General features: G+C 45.5%; 1 protein-coding gene across 1 annotated transcript in view; it reads right to left on the bottom strand.

The window, feature by feature from the left end:
* Positions 1 to 22,443, bottom strand: part of LOC144179366 (lysosomal acid lipase/cholesteryl ester hydrolase-like) — a 32,564-nt gene extending 10,121 nt beyond the window's left edge. Inside the window, exons 1-4 of the mRNA XM_077707695.1 lie at positions 22,276 to 22,443; positions 8,619 to 8,832; positions 6,301 to 6,415; positions 5,893 to 6,043 (exon numbers count right to left, since the gene is read on the bottom strand). Of these exons, the coding sequence (XP_077563821.1) occupies positions 5,893 to 6,043; positions 6,301 to 6,415; positions 8,619 to 8,832; positions 22,276 to 22,386 (591 nt within the window). The 5' untranslated portion in view covers positions 22,387 to 22,443. The remainder of the gene's footprint in view (positions 1 to 5,892; positions 6,044 to 6,300; positions 6,416 to 8,618; positions 8,833 to 22,275) is intronic.
* Between the last annotated feature and the right edge of the window lie 650 nt (positions 22,444 to 23,093).

The following is a 23,093-nucleotide window of genomic DNA, read 5'->3' as shown; positions in this document are numbered from 1 at the left end:
CAATCAATCAATCAATCACTTTAAGTGCTTTCAATAGGAAGGTCGAGGCCAGAAGTGGTCTGAGCGTGTGCTCTAAATCCTGTACCCCCGTGTAGCACTTACCCACCGTAATGTACTGAATTGACTTCTTTTTATATGGCAGCAATGTGTTACGATTGCGTTCAATGTTTCGTGGTTGGCCCCACCAAATATCTGTGGTGGATGTGGGCAACCTACCTGCCTTGACGATCTGAATTAGTTCAGGATTAACGTCCTGTGTGAATCATTCTTCGCTCCCTGAAGTAAGAAAATTCCCTTTCGTCTTTGGTTGCGCGTACCAAAGGCAGAATTCAACTAGAATACGTTGATACAAATTATATAAAGGAGGTAGCATGAACGCACAGAGAGTGGATCAGAGCGCACTGTCATCCACATGGCATCGAGGCTCTTTACTCTGATCGCTGCTAAAACGCTGCGTTACTCATATCGCGCTGAACTCCATTGCAGCTGACCAGGGCAGCAAAAAGAGTGCGTCGTGCCAAGTGCGATGATCCATCCCTAACCTCCAAGCTTTCGTGCGATCGAGAGAGAGAGAGAGCGAGAGAGAGAGAGAGAGAGAGAGAGAGAGAGAGAGAGAGAGAGAGAGAGAGAGAGAGAGAGAGAGAGAGAGAGAGAGAGAGAGAGAGAAATTTCTTCACATTTGGAGTGAGCATATTTGGGGTCGGTGTCTTAAGTCCAAGACTCCCTTGGTACGCCCGGCTGTCTTCGCCCTTTACGCTAGCAAAAGCTGCGTTTCAGGGCACAAGCTGGCCAGCGTACTCTCCCACAGCTCGCGTGAGGGGTTGGGGGAAGATCTGGGTTTAGTTGGCATTCCCAGACAATATGGTAGAGCATGACTGGAGCTTCGCAATCAGTACATAGACAGTCATAAAGAGTAGGATGGATGGCGTGTAGCCGTGTTAGGTGTGGGTAGGTATTAGTCTGTAGTTGTCCCAGGATGACTTCCTGTTCTTTTGTGGCCTGATCGGGGACTGGGTTGAGTTGTTTTGCTAGTCGGCAATGTTGATTGATGTCGGCATATGTGAGGAGTGGTTGCCAGGTCCGCTCCGACTCTTGTTGTGGTGCCCGGTGGGTGAGTCCTCGGGCCAGTATGTGTGCTGTCTGGTTGCCGCGAACAGAAGAGTGGTCCGGGGTCTATATCATTGTGACCTGCTTGAGTGGGGGTAGTTGGAAGACAACTCGTTGCGCTTCCCTTGAAATCCTACCTGCTTGGAATGCTCGGCATTTGGCTTGACTGTACGCAGAAATTACTTTGGCCTTTGTCTGCGACAGGGAAAGGGCGATAGCCGTCTCTTCAACGGGCTGAGTGTTAGACCATCAAATGTTCACACTTGAATTGAGGTCGGTTCCGGAATGAACGAATGCCGATATTACTCCGTACCTCGTGTATTTTGCCTCGTTGGTGTAGACGACATGGCCTAGTCCCCCATAATGTCTTTCGAACGCAGGAGCTCTTGCAATGCGTCTTTCTAATTATATTGAGGGGGACATATTTCGGGCTATTGAACGGGCAAAAAGTCTGGTCCTTATGTCAGCTTGGATGTTCACTGCATTTTCCGTGATGTGCGGCGTCGTGTACTCAAGCTTAGCTTGCGTTCTCTACCCTTTAGACTGTGTACAGACTACTGACGCAAAAGTCATAGCGTGATCTGTGGACGAAAACAAAAATGGCGTGTCCCACAGTTCGGTTGGCTGAGACGTGAAAAGACGTCATTTTTTTAAAGTTATTATGACAGTTGCGGCAACAGTGTGAACCCATGCTTAGCCTTGCTCCGAATTTTACTTTCTTCATCGTTAGGTGAGTTTTAATGAGCTCTTCGATGGTGTTGTGCAGTTTCTCATGAGGTGGGCTATAAAGGTGCTTGTAGGAAGTATCAGAGCTTGTTTTTATGCCTTTTTAAAAATGGCGTGTAGCTTTTCGCGCTCCGATGCCTCCAGAACCTCATGTGGAGCCACGCAAACGATTCTGGAGATGGAAACAGCACGCTCCACACGGGCCATGGCATTTCCTTTCAATTTACGGCTCGAGTTCGCTTTCCTACGCAGCATCTGAACAATTTGAGCGATTTCTTGAAGCCTCTTGAGGAGAAGGGTGTTTTTGGAGTTTTCCTAGTACGTCATTTCAAATTACTTGATTGAGGATGTCGGTTTGATGAGCATAACCCCAAGACCTATATTTATGCTATCATAATGGTCCTTGGATCATTTTTGTACTATGATGACTTTTCACTTTTGCGGGGCTGAAGCTAAACCCCATTGGCTGCCGTAGGTGTGGAGCCAGAACAAATAGACTCGAAAGGGGCAGGCTTTCCTTAGGCTTCAACAGCAGAGGATTTTCTCGCGCGATGTTATTAGTTTGTGATCAAATCTCTCCATTGTATATTTTCCCTTGCGGAAGGTCGTACGCAAGTGTCTGATCCTTTTTGCTCTTCTGTCGAAAACTCTTAGGTGTGAAACAACCTGTTATAAGTGCAAACAAAAATTACGCTGCCTTCTCTACAGAATCGAATTCAGATTCGAAGCATTTCTTCCACCCTGCCCTAAATACAGACGAATAAGCTTGACGGTCATGCAAGCAATCGTATTTTATCCTGTTAGATTTACAAAAAGCATGCAGCGTCAAGCTTTTTATTTGCCTTTAAGCTTTAAAAACGCGTCGACAGTGTGCGTTGAATCCAGATTATTCCACTTCGTGGTGCCCGTAAAGTTCGCTGGCTTGTGCCCTCCATAGAGGTGGTAACTTCAATTTAGTGTCCCATCCACTGCTATGTTTATCTTTATATTGGCGTCAAAACGGCTTTCCTACTATTAGTTGGAGTATGTAGAACCAGTAGGTTAACTAAGACCTCTTACATGTGTGTTCATTCTAACCGCCAATTCAGATCGAGCGATTAGAAAGAAGCAACATATTAAAATAAGTTCTGTTTGACAAGTCAACACTAAAGCAACGGAAGGTTTTGGCGAGAGCCATTTGGTTCTCCTTGTGCCTTGTTTACTATAAGGCATGCGAGTGTGAATTGATGCACAGCGTATGTAACTCTTGCCGTGCTCCTCTCAGCTTGAATGGCAGAAGCAGTAGTGGCTATACTCACCCTTACTTACGGTTCTTGTATCCATGAATGATCCGTGCTTCGTGCTTTGTACCCTTGTAACTATGATCACCATCTTCATAATCATCATAATCATCACCAGCCGACTCAGGTCCAGTGCAGGACGAAGGCCTCTCCCATTAACCTCCAACTATGGATTTCGACGAGGAAAGTCTACCACACATGCGCTATTTCAACAAAAAGAAATCATATTGGATGGTTTTGAGTCATAGCTACTAACTCGTGGAATGTTTGCGGATTTTTTGAAAGCGTTCGACAGAATTAAGATGCAAAATATGTAATATTTGCGGGTGACACCAGCCTTTTTCTCACTGCTAGTACCACTGAAGAATTAACACGTGCAGGTAATACTACCTTGGCAAAACTGCATGAATGGAGTAAGGCTAACTCCCTAGCTATAAACGCATTAAAAACTAAATCAGTTGTTTTCAGAACTAGAAACACAATATTGCGCGGCCCTGTGAATTTATTCCTTGGTGGCTCGAAAATACCCTGTGTTCCGAATGTCAAAACCCTAGGTGTTACATTTAACGAGCATTTATTTTGGGACCCGCATATTGATCAAGTAAAAACTAATCTTTGGAGGTCGTGTGGGGTTATCGGCAAGGTCCGGGTCATTCTTCCGCGAAATGGGAAATTGCTTATTTAGTACTCATTGTTTTACAGTCAACTAACTTATGCTCTATTGGGCTGGGGGACGGCTGCACAAAGCCATATGAACAAACTGCAAACATTGCAAAACAAGGTATTACGAAATGTAACAAACCGCTGCCGTGATTCGGCGTCTAAAGACCTATACCGCGATCTAAAAATGATTCCAATCAAACGCCTATATTCATACATACTTGTACGACACTATACAAAAGAAATGAAGACTGGTAGAAGGTTCTTGGATGATACTGTTAAATTACAAAAAAACAATAACTCGAACGTTATAGCGCATCCCACATTGGCTTCCCCCCGTTTCCAGGACAAACTACGGAAAGCAAAGAGTGCAATATATGCATCCTTACAACTCAAACCAACTCGATGTAAAACACAACCAGAAAACCTAACGCTTAAATCGTGGAAGCAATACAATGTTGATTTGGCGCTCTTCTGCTAAATGTGCATACGTGTTGTCTGTACTTTCATTCATGCTTCTTTTTATGTTGTACCATGGCCGAAGTTGTGAAATTCTGTTGGAAGTAAATAAGATGCATATTTGTTTCGTATGAATTGTGCATTGTATACTGTACCATTTAGAAATTGTTCTGTACAGTTGTTTCATGTTTTTTTTTTTCGTTTTTCGCACTTGGTTAGTCGACTGAGATTCCACTTGTTTCTGTTCATTTTGTTTTAACATATGACACTTGCTTTGTAATCAGAGAACGGCAGTGCTGTGCTGCCGTCGACGTGTGTACACGGGGTAGGGTCCTCGTCAAGCCGGCGCCTGTGCTGGCTTTTTGACCAGTCTCCTTGCAACGGGACATGTAAATACATAAATGAATAAATTTGAATTTGAATCTTTGAATTTGAATCTTCAACTTCTCCTGTCCTGCGCTGCTCGATTTCACGGTTTACCCCAGAAGTTCCGTATTTTATTCCTCCATCGTGTTTTTCGCCTTCCCTTCTTCTATACCCATCTCGTGGTATCCATTCTGTTACATTCATTGTCCACCGGTTGTCGGCTCGTCTCACTACATGAACAGCCCATGTCCTTTCTGCCATGGCTTTTTGATCCAGGTAGCAGGTTTCTCGTCCCTGAGAGCAATACCTTACATATTCGTTCCATGTCTCATTGAGCCGACCTGAGTTTATTTCTAGTTGCTCGGTAGGGCGCCAAGTTTCAGCTACGTATGGCATAGCCGGCAGTATGCACTGGTTGTAGATTTTTCTTTTGAGGAAGAGAGGTAGCTCACTTTTCGTTATCTGGGAGTACTTCAATAGTGCTCCTTAGCCCATACCTACTCTGCGCGGATTTCTTTCTCGTGGTTGGTGTCAGCCCTAACCATGTGTCCGAGGTGGTTGTATTTTTTTACTTCTTCAAGCGTTTCGCTTCCTAAGCTGAAGCAGACGTTTTTGGCATGCTGATTCCTTATTAATTACTTTAAATTGTTTTACATTTTTTTAGCCCCACGGCCTCGCTTTATGATTGTAGTTCCCTAAGCACTGCTTGCAGGTGTTCTGCAGTCGTACTCTGCAGTACTACGTCGTCCGCAAACCTCCGATGGCTCACAAATTTCCCGTTTATCCTTACACCTATGTTTTTCCAGTCAAGCTTTTTAAATACCCCCTAAAGGAATGCTGGGAATTGTTTTGGAGAGATGATATCTTCCTGTTATCTCCCTTTTTTATCGAAAATTTACAGCTTTGCTTGTGGATGGTTATCCTGCATGTGTAACCGTTATTTGTCTCCTCAAAGTCTTATGCAGGTTTCCTATATTCCTGGCGCTTTAGTGCTTCTAAAAAACGGCAGTAAGTGCGTAATCAAACGCTTTCTTGTAATCTATGAATTCTATGTAAAAGGCTTTAGTGTACTGGGGTTTTTTCTTTCACTTGGTGGACGATATGGATGTGATCCATGGTTGAGTACCCTTTCCTAAACCCACGCTGCTCTGTTGTTTGATGGCAACAGCCTGCAACGTTTTATGGAAAACCACCATATAGCACACTCTGTGCCAAATTAAATATTCATTTTTCGTACACGATGGTCGCGGTAAAATTAAATTTTATAGAGAACCATGTTCCCTGAGTGGCTCACCTTGCCGTTGTATTCCGGTCGCATTGAGAAGAGGATAACGGATGCAGCGACACCTTGCGAGAAAGTCATGAGCGTGAGCTTTTCGGCGCCAGTTGCGTTGAGAACGTGGTCGATGGCTGCAGCAACGTCGTAACGCCCGATTTCGTCGAAGCTAAACGCATAATAAAACACGTGGATACGTCAACATCAATGGGAATAGAAAGGCACTGGTTAGGTGATTGTGAAATCAACGTAAAGACAGTTGTCATGTATAAATGTACGTTATGTTTAAAATAACCCAGAAATACACAAATACAAATAACATGCACACAGACAGGATACAGACAGCCACGAAAACAACATTTTGTTCAGCCAGACGTTGTGTTTAGCGCTACATTTCTGCGCCGCTTGGCAACGTCAGAAACTTGCCTCCAGCGCCAATATGCCGGGTCTTTTTTTAACAGAGTCTTGTGGGACGAATATGGCTCCGAGTCCCTCGCATTCAAGGTCCAAACGTCGAAACCAGCGTCTGCAAATAGAAATCCTGCGGACGAAAACAGCATACTTTTCTCCATGTTCATGCAGTAATTCTAATGCAGAATGTTGGAGAAGTACATGGTCTAGCTCAATTTGTTTTTTTAAGCAGCGCACTGTCTTGTTCTCGATCGTAGGGCACTCAAAGGAGGAATTTTTTGTTCTCTTTTGTTTAGCACGAAGGACAGCAACAGTACTTGCTTAATAAAGTAGAGACAAGCAAAAGTAATAACGGATTTACCTGTAACTTCTCTTGAATGCGTGATCATCCCATCACCCTCCCTGACGAACTTCAGGCTTGGCCCGCTTATGACAAATATGCTCCAGATTTAGATACAGACACCACGGCGTTTCTCACATGGTCTTTTCTTTGTTATCCAGGCCATTGCCGGTAAGTGACTTGTTTCGTTGCCCACTAGTATCAGCATTTTGTTGCCGCCCCACCCATTCAATAATCGGATAGTCACTGGGTGGCTCGGCATTCACTGTGCACTAAATATTACAACGCATACAAGCGGAGACGCAGAAAGTCGAGATACCGTGATACTGGGGTGTATAAGGCGACCCCCCATAGGTCGCCACATCGTGTAATGCCTCCGCCGGCTCGACAAATGCCCCCTTTGTCGGAATGCGTGGTCGTTCTCTGTTCTTCTTGGTTGGGTCCGCTGTGTCCACTTGATTGTGGTCACTTTGTCAAACTTTTGCCGACATGTGCCATGTATTGTTGATGCAGTACTAAAAACAATTATCAATTATGGGAGGGACGGCGACCACCTTGCGGAATTACCACATTAGCACGGTGGTAACACGTGGCGTAAAAAAAAAAAAAAAAAACACGCCGTGGCTGATGGGAATTGGAAATATTTTATGGAAGTGGCCCGCCGCGGTGGCTCAGTGACTAAGGCGTTGTGCTGCTGAGCCAAAGTACGCGACTTCGACTCCCGTCCGCGACAACCGCTTTTATGGTGGAAGCCAAAACCGAAACCGCCTATGTTTTTGAGATTTCGGCTAAAGTAGAGATCCCCAGGCGGTCAAAATGGATCCGGGCCGCTCTTTTACGGCGCGCCTCATCGCCTATGTAGCGTCGGCGTGTTAAACGCAATATCAATAAATTATTTTATTGCTTTTCATACCATCTCTAAAGCAACGCTGTGTTAGTTTTCTAACGGGCTACGGTGGCGACTGTTCTAAACCTGTTCACCCAACATTTCTCTACCCGCGTATGGCAGAGCCCTTGTTATAGCTGTGTGGCTGAAGTGCGCGAAGTTTAGGGGAAGTTCCACGAGAGGCCTGCAAAAATTTTCCGGAATTTTAAGATTACGCGTGTGAAGGTTGCTAGTTACATTGGTGCATAGGATTCGTCGGTTGATGACTGAGAAATTTCCGAGATTGGATTGTTCATCGGCACTCTTTGTGCTGACGTAACCTTACTCCAGCGAAAAAGTAAAAGCGCCGTCTGCGCGTTTCGCGCACCAGTAAGCCCGAATACAATGCGGATTGATTGAAACATTTCCAAACTGTTACCACCGCTTGCACCATTCATAACAGCCAACGTTGTTTTGTGAGTTTAGTTAGTAAGTTAGTTAGCGAGCTTTTTGCAGATTTAACCCAGAACACAAATAGATAAAGAAGCATTCCAGCGGTACCTAATAAAAAGGTAATAAAAAGAAAATAAAATAAAACCAGTGATAAACGCCCGCGTCAGCGGAAGGTGAAACAGAATTGGAGCAAAAACAAAAGGTAATGAAAATACCGCCTTCCGCTGTCGCGACCGGCGCCAACAGCAAAAAAGCATAGAATTGAGTTAAATTTGTTCAAACCGCAGATATCCTGTCACATCGGCACGCTTGCCTAAGAAGATAGTTGACATAAAGGCTGCGCTGTGTGACAATAACTTAGCAGGGGAGCTTAGGCCTAATTTGTTTTCTTTAGAAGCCAACAAGAGTGGGGCGCCGTGAGCACCGATTGGAGCCGTCACTGCATATTCCTTTCAGATTACGTTATCGGCACATTGATGTTTTTTACATACGCTAACACATTCTAAATTTCGCGGGTTGGATTTCCCTTGACTGGAAGCTTTTTTGATAGATTGGAACAATTGAGGATACTCCTCTCCGCATTTTAATACCGTTCACTCATTTGTAAAGCTTCTGGATAATGTTTGGGTAGATTCTGCACTCTGGAGCCAGAATACAGCCTTCGGGATAACTTGCCTGGAGTTTGCCTCGGGTAATTCAGAAACCACATGTCTGAGGCGGCGAGGAAAGAAGTAAGGAAGAGGACCGGATAGCGGCGGGTAGCGTTTCCGGCTCCCGAGGTGGTTCCGTTGATTCCATTCCGAACTCTCTCAATCTCGAGTATGTAGCCATCTTCGGTATTCACGTAGCTGATCTCGCACGGGTAGCCGAAGTACCTGATCAGTTCGCACTGCACAGACACATCTTCGTTTAGCATTGTTACAAAATGTTATACGGCATAAATGGTAATTGAACGACGCAATTGACATTTCTTTCTCGAGTCTTTGAGCCCATGTATGTGCTTTTAAAAAGATTGAGAAAACATGAAGCGTTTGTCAAAACTTCAGTGTTTCCAACCGGTATCGAAACGAACCGAAAACCGGAACTGAATCGCTACTTCTGCCGTTAACTGAACCCGAGCTCGCAACGTCATTTTTTGATGCCGCTGACGCCGAACCTCAACTGACGCAAAAAAGGAAGGAACCACACACAAACGCGCCAGTCTTGAAGGTAGCGAAGCTGGAGGGAAAAGTCGCATGTTTCCTCTTTTTCGCCTCACGTCGTTGTTACAGCGTCACGGGTCTACGAGCGGCCAGAGCTGGATGTTTGTACTACTCCATCGCACGAGGCTCTGCGCTCGCGTCACCTTCCTTCGTCGCGCGCACTTTTCGCTGCGGCGGCGGCGTCCTAGCCTTCCCCGGTCACGCTGGGGCACGCGTCCCGCGCGCTTCTGCGTTCCCTCCTCGCCGATCACTTCCCGACATAGGGCGCTGCTCCAATCCGGGCGCTTCATAAAGGGGGTGTGGTTTGACCTCCATCTCTCAAGGTCAAACCTGGTTACTACGCGAAGACTGCCCGAGGTAGGGTAGTCTAGCGGTCGCTACAAAAATAAATAGCGGTTACCGGTTCATGACGAAACAGCTCCACCAACCGTTGTTGATAATCCACAATTAATTTAATTCGGGGTTTTTCTCTCTCACTTAAGATTACCTTCATAACTTCTCATAAACTTTTCCCCCTCAGCGCAATCTCAATCAACACCTTTTAACGCACTATACAAGGTCGCAACTAGGCGCAAAAAGGTGAGCACCAATGTAGCAACGGTATGTTGCTGCTGATCACGTATGTTGAGTGCAAGGCTGAGCGAAAGAAGTTACACACTTTTAGCATTTCGTAGGTGATAGAAAACGTCTCCTTTGCCCTTCCTTCACTGCAACTCTACAGGAGCCCAACTGCGCGCCGACCGAGTCGGAATTGGTGCGTCTTGACAAATAGCGCACAAAAACGGGGACAAAAAACAACAAGATGGATAGGCGCTTCTAACAACTAAAATTTTATTCGATAAAACCGACTCTTTACACCCCACAGCTCTTTGCAGAACGATAGAGGAAGCAATTCGAAGGTGCACACATCAAACTGTGTTGTCTCTCAGTACGTTTATACGCACAACAACAGCAATGATATCTCCTTATCGGACAGCGCTAAGGACTTTGTGACGACAAATCGGAAAACCCTCTACAATTACGCTCGATATTTTTCCTGCTCTCGTACACTCATAAAATATCAAGAGAGACTGCATATTTTCCGTCACATCGAAGATTGTGTACGCCATTCATCCTTAGCGTTAACCGATAAGAAGATATAATTGCTGTTATCGTGCTTATCAAATTACTGACAATGAGCAAGTTTTGATTTGTGCGCCGTCGAATTGCTTCCTGCAATCTTGTGCGAAGCGCTGTGGGCTAACGAGTCTGTTTCTTCTAATAAAATTTCTGTTGTTAGAAGCGCCTGGCTTATTTCCTTTCTTGTACCCGTTTGTGCGCGCTTTTACTCAAGATCTATAGGAGCAATCACGGCTGAGATTGCTGCACTGCACAACGGCGAAGAGACACAATTTAGGTGTCTCTCCTTATTGCGTTTTTATTTTTTATTCAGGTTACCCCTAAAGGCCCTCTAGAAGAGGGTATTACATAGGGGGGGGGGGGGGCAATACCACATGGTGTGTAAACTACAACAGCAAAAAAAGGAGAAAAAAACAGAAAAAAAGCAGTACAACAAGATACAATGCAACGTAACAACTGCAACAAAACGCAAACCATGAATACGTGCAGCAATTGCATGGCGTTATACAATAGTTTAAAAAAGTTAAAAAAAGAGGAACAAAAACCGAACAACAAAAGCAAAAAAAAATAATAATTAGTTGGTCAGCGTAGCGCGCATTACCTCTAAAAATTTAGCCGAGTCTTTCTCGGTGGCAATGTGTGCGGGTAAACTGTTCCATTCAATAATAGTGCGCGGGATGAACGACTGAGCGAAACGAAGTGTGCGGGATAGCGGGCGCTTAACTTTGTTAGGATGATCACGGCGTGGAAAGATGGAACAGGGGGGTTCAAAGAAACTGCCATGTAATGACGGGTGATTTTAAAGTTTCGAAAATTTCTTAAAAGTATGGCACACCTGCCAAGCTTAAATACTTGTGGTATCCGTATGAGAAGCTCAGTGGTTGAGCGTCCAGCAAGGATGCATATTTGATCTGTGTCCCCGGCTTCCACTTTCCTCATTTTGAGGAAAGTGGAAGATGTGCCTGCTGCCCTGAAGTATACGTTGCGCCTCATAGCGCAGGCATAAATGCTCGGAAATCACTCTAAACACGCCAATATTTTTGGATCAGCGTGTTTTCCGATGAGAGTAAAAAGAAAAGCGAAAACGACTATGTTCGCAATTTCGGCGCACGGTAAAGATCCCCAGGTGGTGAAAAGTATTCGGCAGCCCTTCTCTATGTCGTGCCCCATCGCCTGAGTATACGGTGCGTTAAATGTCATAATCAATCACTGAAATCAAAAATAAAAATGTCACCCTTTGGTTTTAAATGAGTCTGCAGATAGTTTATGCAAGAAAAAATTTCTCTCTTTCTCGTGGCCTTCAAACATCGAATAAGTACAAAACCAAGGAGTAGATGTTTCTCTAGATGCGCCTGTCTCTGCGCAAACTTTCGCAAATCAAACCCGTCATCCCTGGGAAGGCAGTAAAAGCTGGGTTGCCTAAAATAATTGTTAGCTTCTCAAACGCGCAGGACGAAGAAGTTTGCACCACTCATTTCTGTGTTATGTTGACGTCAGAAATGTGCTACAGATCACTCTAGTATGCCTCCGGACCAGAGCTAACAAGGTCATAATTCATGTTTTGTATCTACAAAACTACAAATTAATGTAAAACGTTTTGAGGCAACACATGAATGACCACATTAGCTTTGGGTTGGAAATTATTGAGAAAAAATTCTAGAATGCGTATTGTGACAATTTAGAGCGAAACGCCTGACTTCCCTGGAATAAGTTAACTCATTAAAATGTATGCAATTTCTCGATTAAAAATAACATCTGCAGCTAAAGCGGGAGTAGTTTATGTTGCAAAAGATGTAAAAGTTTTAAATATCACGAAATGTGTCAAACGTACTGGACTTTTGGAAACTCAACACAAGGTTTTGCACTTTGTGCACGACTACCGTGTTGTCTTCTTTGTGGTTTTTGTGACCTTATATACCCATGTTATGAGCTTGTTGCGCAGGTAGGAGAAAGTCATATTTCGGTTTCCAGAATTTCGGTTAACCGGCGATTGCATTACGTGTCACTGCACAAACCTAGCTAGTTATGTGAATTTAAGAAATGAAGGCGACCCCAGGGAAATAAACACAAATGCATAGAAAACTACTTCTTTTCACCTGCACCTTCACCATATAATAAGAGGAAAACACGTTCAAGTGTGTCACAATCGCGGTGTTACAAACACCGGCTTGTTTTTTTACGTATTTGTCTCCTTGCTGTAACACCTGTTCAGTCGTAGGGTGTATTACTGGAACAGAATAGGATAGAATTGTTTATTTCGCATCAGAGGTACGTAATTCCAGAGGCCTGCGGAAAAAGCTTAAGAAAAGCAATTTGACGGAGCTGCAGGCCCACACGTTTGTAAGTGTACAGCGCTTTGAAAATATGTGAAAAAACTTCTTATACCATAATATACACTCACAGCTTGACGGAACCGTTGGCCCCTACGCTGGCATGTGTACAGTGCAATTGAGAACATGTGCGAGCAACTCTTATTCTATATCTGACGCGCATCCAGACTACAGTTACACAAAAAATACAGCCGTGGCATGCAGAAAACAGCGGGAGCAACTTTCTCGGAAATTAACACATAAATGGGATCCACGGTTTGCAAATGGGCTACAAGCAAAATTGATGGTATCTTAAAACCTATCACAAGCATACAGGAGGATCCAGGTAACGATTGATTTACATAGCATTTAAAGAGAAGTGATTGTTCAATTGTTTTATTTACAGTATTCGAGCTTTGGCATTCTAAAAAACAAGAAAAGAACGAAACCAAAAGGAAAAGGGGAAGTGTCACACGTAAAAACGGCACTTTTGTACTTAAGAAAAACAAGTGTTCGGTCTCAGGACTAGATCTGATATTTGGCTGGTATATTTTCTAATGGAGACAACAAAGTCGATCTGATCAGATAGTTTGTGCAGGACTATGATGGTTCGGTATGAAAACTCCTGCTTTCCATAATTGGTTGTGGTTCTGGGAGCATACTGATTTGAATTGCCTTAAGTGTAAAAACGTTCCGTTGGGTTCGTTATACACGAGGTGTGCCTTTTTATAAATAATTTGCAGCAGTCTTAAGTACTAGAGTCCGGTCCGCTTGACGTATGCAGTATTGACCGAAAAGTGAAGCCGTTCGCAGGTCACTGATGCAGCCTTTGTAATAATGTAACCTCTTATCATTTTTTTCTGTAAGGTAATACACTTTTTGTAATTTTGGCTGGTAGGAGTTTTCTATACAAGTGCACCCTAGCATAACTGGGAGTAAAAAAGGGTGTTATGGAGCTATCTTTTTACCCACCATGGAATGACTTGCGTGATTCGGTAGAAAAATCCAACTGTTCCGGCCAGTTTAGTGCTTAATTTTGCATATGGGCGTTCCAAGTTTATCTTTGTTGAACTATACTTCTAGAAGTTATTGCTTTCTTGTCCTGCATGTTGTGATCCTTCAAACATTTCTGTTGGTTCTGTTAAAGTCCATGATGACTTGTTAAGTGAAGCGCATACATCATGTGGTACTGCGTCAGCCGTAGGACTGAATTGTAAAAATTCCCCACCGATAGTTGCGAGCGCGAACCCCACCATATAAATTCTAATCTCCACTATTCAATTTTACTTCGCTGAGAAAGTAGTGTCATTTTGCAAATATTGCAGTCGTTGTTGGTGGTCTTCGTGTAAAAGCCTCCGTGAAAGTCGGCAGGAGGACCGGTTGCAGAAGTGGGAATGGGGTGAAGGGAGTTGGCAATTACCGTAACTGCTTATTGTTGCCATCACTGTACTTCATATATCTATCAAACCCTAATTTGATTGTTTCAGTTGACTTTAAATTTCTCGAGGCGAGAGTTACTTGGTTAGGTCTTCAAACGGGACGGCGCGCACTAGAGTTGAGAGGTACTTGGTTAGTTTTTCAATCGGGACGGCGCGCACATGCACACACGCACACGCACGCACGCACACACGTGCGTATGCACGCTGGCACGCTCACACACACGCGCGTGAACACAAATGCGTTTTCACACACACACACGCACACCACACACACACCCACACTAGCACACGCACACACGCACACACACACCCACGCACATAGACCCACGTACGTACGCAGGCACGCACACACACGCGGGCGCGCACATTTACGCAAACATACACATACACAGACACACACACACTCGCACACAGACACAGACACGCAGACACACAGACATACACACACCCGCGCGCCCACACACACACTCACACACACAACCACGCACGCACACACACGCACACACACACGCACACGCACACACGTACGTACGCACGGGACACGCACACACACGCTCACGCACACAAACACACACACAAACACACACACACACACACACTCGCGCACACACAGAAACACAGAGACACACGCACACAGGCACGCACGCACATTACCTTTCGCCTGGTTTTGCCATTGATGTACTTGACATGCCTCTTTTTATTAGCGATGGAATAACCGTTGGGATACAAATAACCTATTTGCAAGAAAAGATTGGCACCCGTCTCTCGAAGGAAGTCAAAGAGGGAGCGGTGCTGGGATCCTCAGAGCCACCACTGGAGATGGGGGATCTTCCAGGATGGAGGCCTGTGCCTCTTCGGTGTCGCTTTCTGGCTGAGTACAGTGAAGGACACGCCCATATTAGATGCTTCGCATCAGCTTTTTCGGCAGGAGCTGTGCAGAAGGCGCAGGTGTCATCAAACGGGGCCTGGTAGCGTGGTGGCCACGCTTGGGTCACAGGAGGTGAAAGCGGCTCTCCAACGCAAAGTCTGTGCAGCAAATCCTCTTCTTAGCGAGCAAGTCTACTGGAGAGGTCCGTTCCACACGGTGGGATGAGGGCATGTGTGGCGCGACGCAGATCGTCTTTCTGTTGGAGAAAGTTTTCTATCGGATCGGTTCTTAACATTGGCAGCGGCCGAGTAATATACGTAGGGGAATAAGCTATATCCGCTGCAATGTGAGCGGGGAGCGTATTCCGCCTAAACCACATCAGCCTGAGAAAGCAGGGGTACGTGTCTAGTAGTGTGTGAATGTCCCTTGAAATAGTACAAATGTTGAATATCTGGCGTAAATTCCATTTTGTCGCCGTGGAGTCCGTATAAATATCTAGGATTGCACCCACTGGGACACACTGTATGGGCCGGCGTTAGTGGCTATAGGCCATCCCGCATAGCTGTGTGCTCCGCCAGTAGACATGGCAGGGTGCGGATGGTTTGATAATGGCAAGTTTGAGAGGTGTAAGGATACACGGGACACTGTATCACATTAGATAAAACGGCATCCTCGGCCCCAGCGTCCACGAAGGCCTCTACCGACTTGCACTGCGTCGCACAAGCGTTTCCTGTAGCTCGAGTGTGAAGCCGAGTCAGTGGTCGATTGTCGGTCACCTCGTGATACAGCGATGGCGGCCTGGTTACAGGGCGATCTTTGGTGAAGCAGATAGAAAACAGACCGTATAACTAGCTAGGGCCGCTGCTTCTGCAACAAAAGTACGTTTGTGCATACGGGCTGAGCGACGTTGTTCGACTAGTGCGTCAAGCGTGTTCAGCTGAGCCTCAGTTTGGAGCGATGGTACCGGGTCATTGCATAGAGGCAGGTGATGGTGCACATTGCAGCTCTGTTAATAGCCTCAATTTGAGCTCATTCCGTCTGAGTCATGTACTGGAATTTGATCTGATAAACCAGTCGTCGAGGCTGATATATTGACCTCACCAGTAAGCAGGCCATCTTGGAGCAGGAGCCACCAGACTTATGCGAGATGCGTCGAATCAGGTGAAGCATCTGTCCTTCTTTTTGTCGAACAGATCGAAGCGACATTGCAGCTGACCCAGACGCAGAAATGTCCAACCCTAGCACGCGAAGAGATGTGGCAGTGCGTACGGGTTGGCCGGAAAGTTGCAGTATGAGGGTAAAAATAGCTAGTTTGTGACGGCCCTAAGCACTTGCCACAGGCAGAATGGCTGTTTTGGCCACTTAAAGCGTCAGTGCGGCGTATTGACACCATGTCTGCGTGCCTGTAAAGGCTTGTTAAAAGCGCACGTCTTGGCAATGCATTTCGGGGTTTACAGTTCATACCGTTATATCGTCCGCGTAGACGAGAAAATGCCGGTCTGGTATGGAGCCTAGGTGCCAGGCAAGCGTCAACATCATAATAATAAAAAGGAGAGGTGAAATAACTGACCACTGAGGTACTGCGCGAACTGCTGCGAAGTGGCCATAGCTTGCCCCGCCAATTCGTATGAAAAAAGATCTTTTTGTAAGAAAGGCTTGGATGAAAAAGCACAGCTTGTCTGCGAGAGAAATGTTTCGTAGAGTTTCCAGGATAGCCCTACCGCTGACGTTATCGGAGGCCTTGTGGATGTCCATGGCAAGTGTGGTCCGCCCTTTGTTTGAACGACCGCCTAATAACACCATCGACGACAAATGGCCAAGGTCATCCTCTTAGGTCTAAAGCCAATCTTGGCGGGTGGTACCATAGGAAAGCGTACAACCACCATTGAAGGCTGGCTACCAGCATGCGCTCAAAAAGCTCGCAAAGCGTGGACGTCAAGGCAATTGGGCGCAAGTTAGGAACATGGTGGGGCGGCTTCCCTGGCCTCGGTGTAGGTAGAATATCTGCGTGGATGCCGCGACATTGGAGAGCCAAACCTTGTTGATGTAGTTGAGGAGATAACTAAGCGCTGGCTCATTAAGTTTCTGGTATACCATATATGTAATGCCGTCCGGTCCCGCAGTCGTCCAAAGATTTGCGTGGTTAATCGTAACTAGGAACTAAGCCATGGTGAAAGCTGATTGAATTCCATGAGGGTGGGGAACGAACCTGGCGTGTTAATGGAAAGGGCACGGGGACTGGCTGGAAGGCTGTCATAGGCAGGGTACAAGGCGCGGGAAACATCGGTGGCAAAATGGTCGGGAGCCATGCCCGATGCCAGGTATGCGCTGGCTGTGGCATCCGGAGTGCGGCCTTCACTTTTCATTGCCCGAAAGCTGGGCCGAAGGGATGATGCAGTCGCCGATGGGCCGAGCGATTCACACCAGCTCAGCCATCGCTGCATTGACAGACGCTTCCCATGGAGCCGGGGAGCCGCAGTCAGACCTTGCCAGCATTCTCGAGCCTCCACAGACGAGGAATCTAGTAAGGCAGCCTCTTGAGCTTGCTTGCGCTAGGCCCATAGCTGCAAAAGCCGCAGGTCAGGTTTTGCCCGGGACTCTTCTACCCACGTTTTCTTAGAGGCGTCATTCAGAGCCTGCGGTGGGATCTGGGTGAGCGCCGTGAGGTTTGTGTTGGTTTTAACCCCGAAAGTCATCCCAATTCGCAACCATGAATTTGGACGACCGTACTTTCACGGTCTCAGTTCTTCACATGCACATGATCTTCTCTTCAAGAAGGAGCCTTCGGTACAAAGGATACTTCGTTTCAGCGGAGCTACAGAGTGATTTAGGAGGCATTTGGTGTCACTTCATACTATCCCACTAAATGGTTACGCGTGAATTTCCAGAGTTTAGTTTTATACAGCAAGGAAGTTCGGATCGAACGTTGTTTCAGGAGAGCCGCGAATGAAAGGTGTGCCTTCCTGATGTTGCAGTTAACGGGCATGTCTTGGTGAGTGAAGGAGCCTGGTTAGGTTCATGGAACGCTTCGAGGAAGCACAGATCTATAATATACAATCTTTATTTGGCTACTCACTTGGTCATAGACGCTGCTACCGCGCGAAAGCTCGTGGCCGGCGTTTGGATTGCTGGAGGCCAAAAAATTAGGTTTTCCTCTCTATATCGGTGGCTGTGTGGATATGTGTGGAGGCTCTGTGGGAGCAGCTGTGGGCACCTTTGCAGCAAAGGTTTACTTATTTTAAAGCGAAGCTTTCATCGTCCCAGTGATCTAGTCTGCAGTCGACCCGAAACGCACTGCAGGAAAGGCAACTTTTCCTGATGGGGATTATGGTCGTTGGTGCAGAGAAAAAAAAATTAAAATGCTTCTCTGGTCGGAATAAAACCTGGGTTTCTCACGTTGTGAAGCCGACGTCTAGCCGAACGCGCCATTCCGGCATGGTCGAAACAGTTTGGATTTGGGGAGGGATGCATGGACGTCAAATGGAGTGCATTCGGCAGGCATTTTCAGATAATGCATGGTAGCCTACCATTGCCCCGGAAGAAGTGTATGACAGCCGCATCTTACCGGTACTCACCTACGGGACAGAAACTTCGAGGCTCACTGAAAGGCTTCATCTTAAATTGAGCACGACTCAGCAAATAATGGAACGGAAGATGATAGGTTTATTATTAAGGGACAAGAATAGAGCGGAGTGGGTCAGGGAATAAGCGCCTGTTAAGGACATATTAGTAGAAATTGAGAAGAAGAAATAAGTGTGGGCAGGGCTTGTAATGCAAATGGACGATAACCATTGGTCAATAGGGCAAGACGATGGATCCCTAGAGAAGTCAAGTGTGGCAGGCAGCCGCTGATAGCTAGATGGGCCGATGACATCAAGAAGTTTGCGGGATAAGTTGGTCGGATATAGAACAGGACCGGAGTAATTGGGGATCTATGGGAGAGGCCTTTATCTGCAGTGGGCGTAGTTAAGCTAATGATGATAATGGACGTTGAAAACTAGACAGAAAGATCAAGCACCCCTTCTCATAACAGCAACGATGGTTGAATAGGAAGCTTCATTTGAGGGAAAGCAAAGGCGAAGGATCAAAGTAAAAGCCTGTGTCATGAAAAGTTCAAACTGTGAGCCAGTCAACGCTGAACGAGTCCAACACCGAATTGACTTCAAGCCATAGTCCAAACTCAGACGACAACCAAGTAATCTCTTACGAAAAAGCTTAAACTTCAAGAATTGTCTTTGTAGACGGAGGGGTGGATAATTATTTCAATTAGACCGTGGTGGTTACTTCACAGTAGGCGATTGTTTGGCAATTGCTGATTCGGTAGCCTAAATCATGCGCGACGCGTCAAGACGCCACTCTACGATACCCAGCACCCAGCAAAGTATCGCGGCTTGAACATGAAAAACCTTATAAAATTTGCAAGCATTCATTGAGTTCTAAACTATTGTTACCCAACATGTCATTCAGCGTCAGTGGTGAGGTGCTTGGATCATATATTGGAGCTTAAGGCAACAACACCACTATGTGGCACAAAAGCACTGCAGCTGCACTTTTCTTCTACAGAGAAGGCATGAACTCCAACAATTCCTTTTCCATCAAACTACTCGATAAACTCTTGGTCGATGCGTTACTGTGATTAACCTTCGATATTATACGGCTTAAAAAAGCGGATCTCTTTGGTCTGCCCCTTCTGGAAAGTAAAGCCATGTTAGTGGCATAGGTTCCATAAGAGCGTTGCATTATGACCTGGTGGACTGCGGTGAGCAGTACCATGTAATGGAATGCTAGGTAACGTGCACCACTCCGCGGAGTGCACGGACTCACTGGCTGCTTTGCGAAAAAAAGGCGCCGCACTATTTCATAAAATATCTCTACTTCCCGCAAATTCATTGAGTTTTTTCAATGACATGCACGTCTGCTGATAGGGTTCGCAGAAATACCCGTGGGGCTGAACATCTTTATCAGCTAAGGTGTGACTACGGCGGGCTGATATGTGTTATGTATTGCTAGGCTAAACCACCAGTTACACACTACACGGCTACAGTAACGACAACGATAATGAAAACGACGGCTAGAGGGACAACAAAATAATTTCGCAAGGTGGGCATTGCTTCCATGTGGCCAGCCGCGTTCTCATTGTTGATCTGCGCCATCATACTACTAGGCCACAACATGCGTGCCTGTGGGAGCCCTGGCTTATTGCATTGAAGAAGGTCAATATACAAGCTGTGAATTTATTGGTGGTATTAAAATAGAATGCTATCATGATTAGTGTGACTATATTCCTCGAGGTAGAAGAGGGAACACCACCGCAGCGAAGGGGAGGACGTACAAGGCACAAAAGGTTGAGATTGGGGAAAACGTTTTAATGCGAGAACTCCTCTTGTTTAAAGAGTTACATTTTGCACTGCAGGCCATTGCAGGCCGAGGAACAATCCCACTCACACTTTAGTTACAAGCATTAATTTGCAAGGTGCTGCTTCAGGTCCTTTTTTGGCGTATTTTGCGGACGACAAAAAAATTTAATGTAGACTTTATCCCACAACACTCAGTTGCAAAATTATTCGCACGTACGGAAAATTCTATTGCACAAGTAACACTGCACGCTTGATTTGATTGATTGTAGGGTATAACAGACTGACACTACACAGGCGATAAGGTGCGCCATAGTGGGGGGGGGGGGGGGGGGGCTCCGGATTCCTTCTCACCACCTGGGAATCTTTAACGTGTGCCGAAATTTCGAACGCACTGCTGTTTGTGCTTTTTACCTCCATCTGAAAAGCCGCCGCCGCGGCTGGGATTGAAGCCCGCATCCTAGAGCTCTGCAGCGCCGCGCCTAACCACTGAGCTTCATTGGCGGTTAGCACTGCACACAATGGGGACAGAAGTTGATGTTCACGCTAAGTTCACGGTCGTAAAAGGCATGCTCCATTAGAGCCGTGGTTCAAAGTAAACACAGGGCCCGTTCCGCGACACGTGAAATCTCAGCGGACCTTACATCCTGTTTGCCGTCTTTTAAGTACTTGCCCGCATCGTTCAGAGACCAAAACAGCTGAAGAGTTCCAACTTTCTTGCTTCTTCCCAGTGTTCTGCTCGGCAATGGTCCAATGGTAAAAGAATGTCTCTTTAAAGTCGTCGTCGGCAAGAAATTTCAAAGCGCTCTTTTTTTATTTTCTTGCTAAATATTTTAAAGTACTCAAGGTCATCTTTGTAAAATATGCTTTTAACAGGTTGGTGCACTTTTGTTTGATTAACTTGCCTGGCACCAATTTTGAAAGTATGTAGTCCTGCGAAAACAGGACATTATTGCTTATTGTGACAAAAAGCCGGAACTCCAGAAGCAGAGTTCAAAAACGGGACTGCCGCTGTCAACACGGGTGGTCTGGGCACCCTACATGGGATGCACTGATCTTTGTAAACGGTAATGATGCTCTCACAGAGTTTGAGCACCAGCGCTTCCAGATTTTTTGCAGATGGCAATCTTGGGGTATCTAACAGCAGTTTTGAAACCTCAATTGTGTGGCGTAACACGTTTATAGTATCTCTTTTAACACGATACTTGACTAATGGTTCAACCAAGTATTTAGAGCAATAATTCTGATTCTCCCAGTTACCCCCTATATATTTCGGAATTTTTAACCTGAAGTAGCAATAATTTATTTTTTTTGACTGTGCTCCTGTAAATACACAGTGCCATGTTTTGTAATTAAAAGAAACTGACACATGAGGTTTGGCGAAATCGTGTCTAGACACAAAAAGTCTTGCAATGTACCCGCCGCTTCCTAACAGTTCACCGGGACATGTCCTGATAAGTGTATTGTGTTCAAAGAAACTTCTTAGTTAGGGTCACCGAACTAGTCACCCATGGCCTTCATTCCGGGTTTTACGTAAACTAAGAGCAGCGAATCGTGGAGGACAACCGTCAGATATATGTTGTTTAATATCTACATTAAACTGCGCCCCATTTTTTTTTCAAGAAAAGTTAGTACTCCAACTTTTCTCCAAAATCTATAAACTAAAATATAGACAAAACTAAACTAAAAAAGTGAAAATCTATAAATCTCAAATCTATAAACACATAAAAGTAGTTTTTACCTCTGCTGGCCACAACAAAGGGATAAATATAAGTGCAGAAGAAACAAAATGATCGCCTTCAGTAGCGATCTCGAAACTTTAGCGCATGTATATGACATTACACTATACGTTGAAAGCATATTAAACATAGGAAATAGAGGTTTCGCTACGGGGAAGCAGTTTAGTAGTTCGCGAAAGCGTGCTACTTCGATATGCACTTACATAACTTTTTCTACGTGAGCATCCGTGTATAATTCAAAAAATGGCACGACGCTACGTTATTTTTAACTACGCTCGGATAGCGATAGATAGTTTTCTTACAGGAGTCAGGCGGGCTTGGAGGGCCAGCTCGTCTTCGCCGGCGCACGGTGAAGTACAGATAAAGGCGGTGATAGCTGCAAAGAGGCGCGAATACTTCCATAGGGCTGCCATACCATGGGAACACAGTTTGGGAGTCACTGCAATAGTAGTGCCGATACCTGGCTGGGGTTAAAACACCTGCCGCTGTAATTTTATAGCTGTGTGGCGGATTTAAAATCCGGTCCGTGTATTTGTCGAGGCATCTCAGCGGCATTACTTCCTTATTCCAGAAATAACGGCAGCCAAATGTGGCTATACGCGCGTGTTCCTGTTTTCGCGGTAAAGAAAACTGTGACGGATACAGAAAAAAAACCTAGGCATACGTGGATGTTCAGACTTCTAATTGGGATCCCGCAAGGGCACATAGGTGGCTGCATCCGCAATGTCGGAGGATGAACACGCACCCTGGGCATTGAAAACAATGTTTAAGGCAAACTCATATTTCATACACGCACATGCACTCCAACACACGCACAAACACACCACACACACACATATATATATACATATATAACGAGGCAGCCCAAGTTGATATATTCAATCCGCTTACAGTTGCAAATGCTGCCCATGGAATTGCCCCAAAAACAATTTCAGGATTTTGCCCTAACAAACGCATAAAAAAGCAAGCGAGAATATTTAATTTACATCAAAGCGGACGTGGAATTCGGTTTCATTTTCTGGCGCTGGCTTAGACCTCGCAATCAGCTGGCACTTTCTGTAACCACGCGCCTCCCGCACCAATTCTGTCATTTATCATAAAGCTGAAAGAGAAGACGTGG

The sequence above is a fragment of the Haemaphysalis longicornis genome, unplaced genomic scaffold (assembly GCF_048455015.1).
Source record: "Haemaphysalis longicornis isolate Haplotype H1 unplaced genomic scaffold, Haemaphysalis longicornis Haplotype H1 scaffold_4, whole genome shotgun sequence".
Lineage (NCBI taxonomy): Eukaryota > Metazoa > Arthropoda > Arachnida > Ixodida > Ixodidae > Haemaphysalis > Haemaphysalis longicornis.
This window is presented reverse-complemented; position numbering and strand designations above follow the sequence as displayed.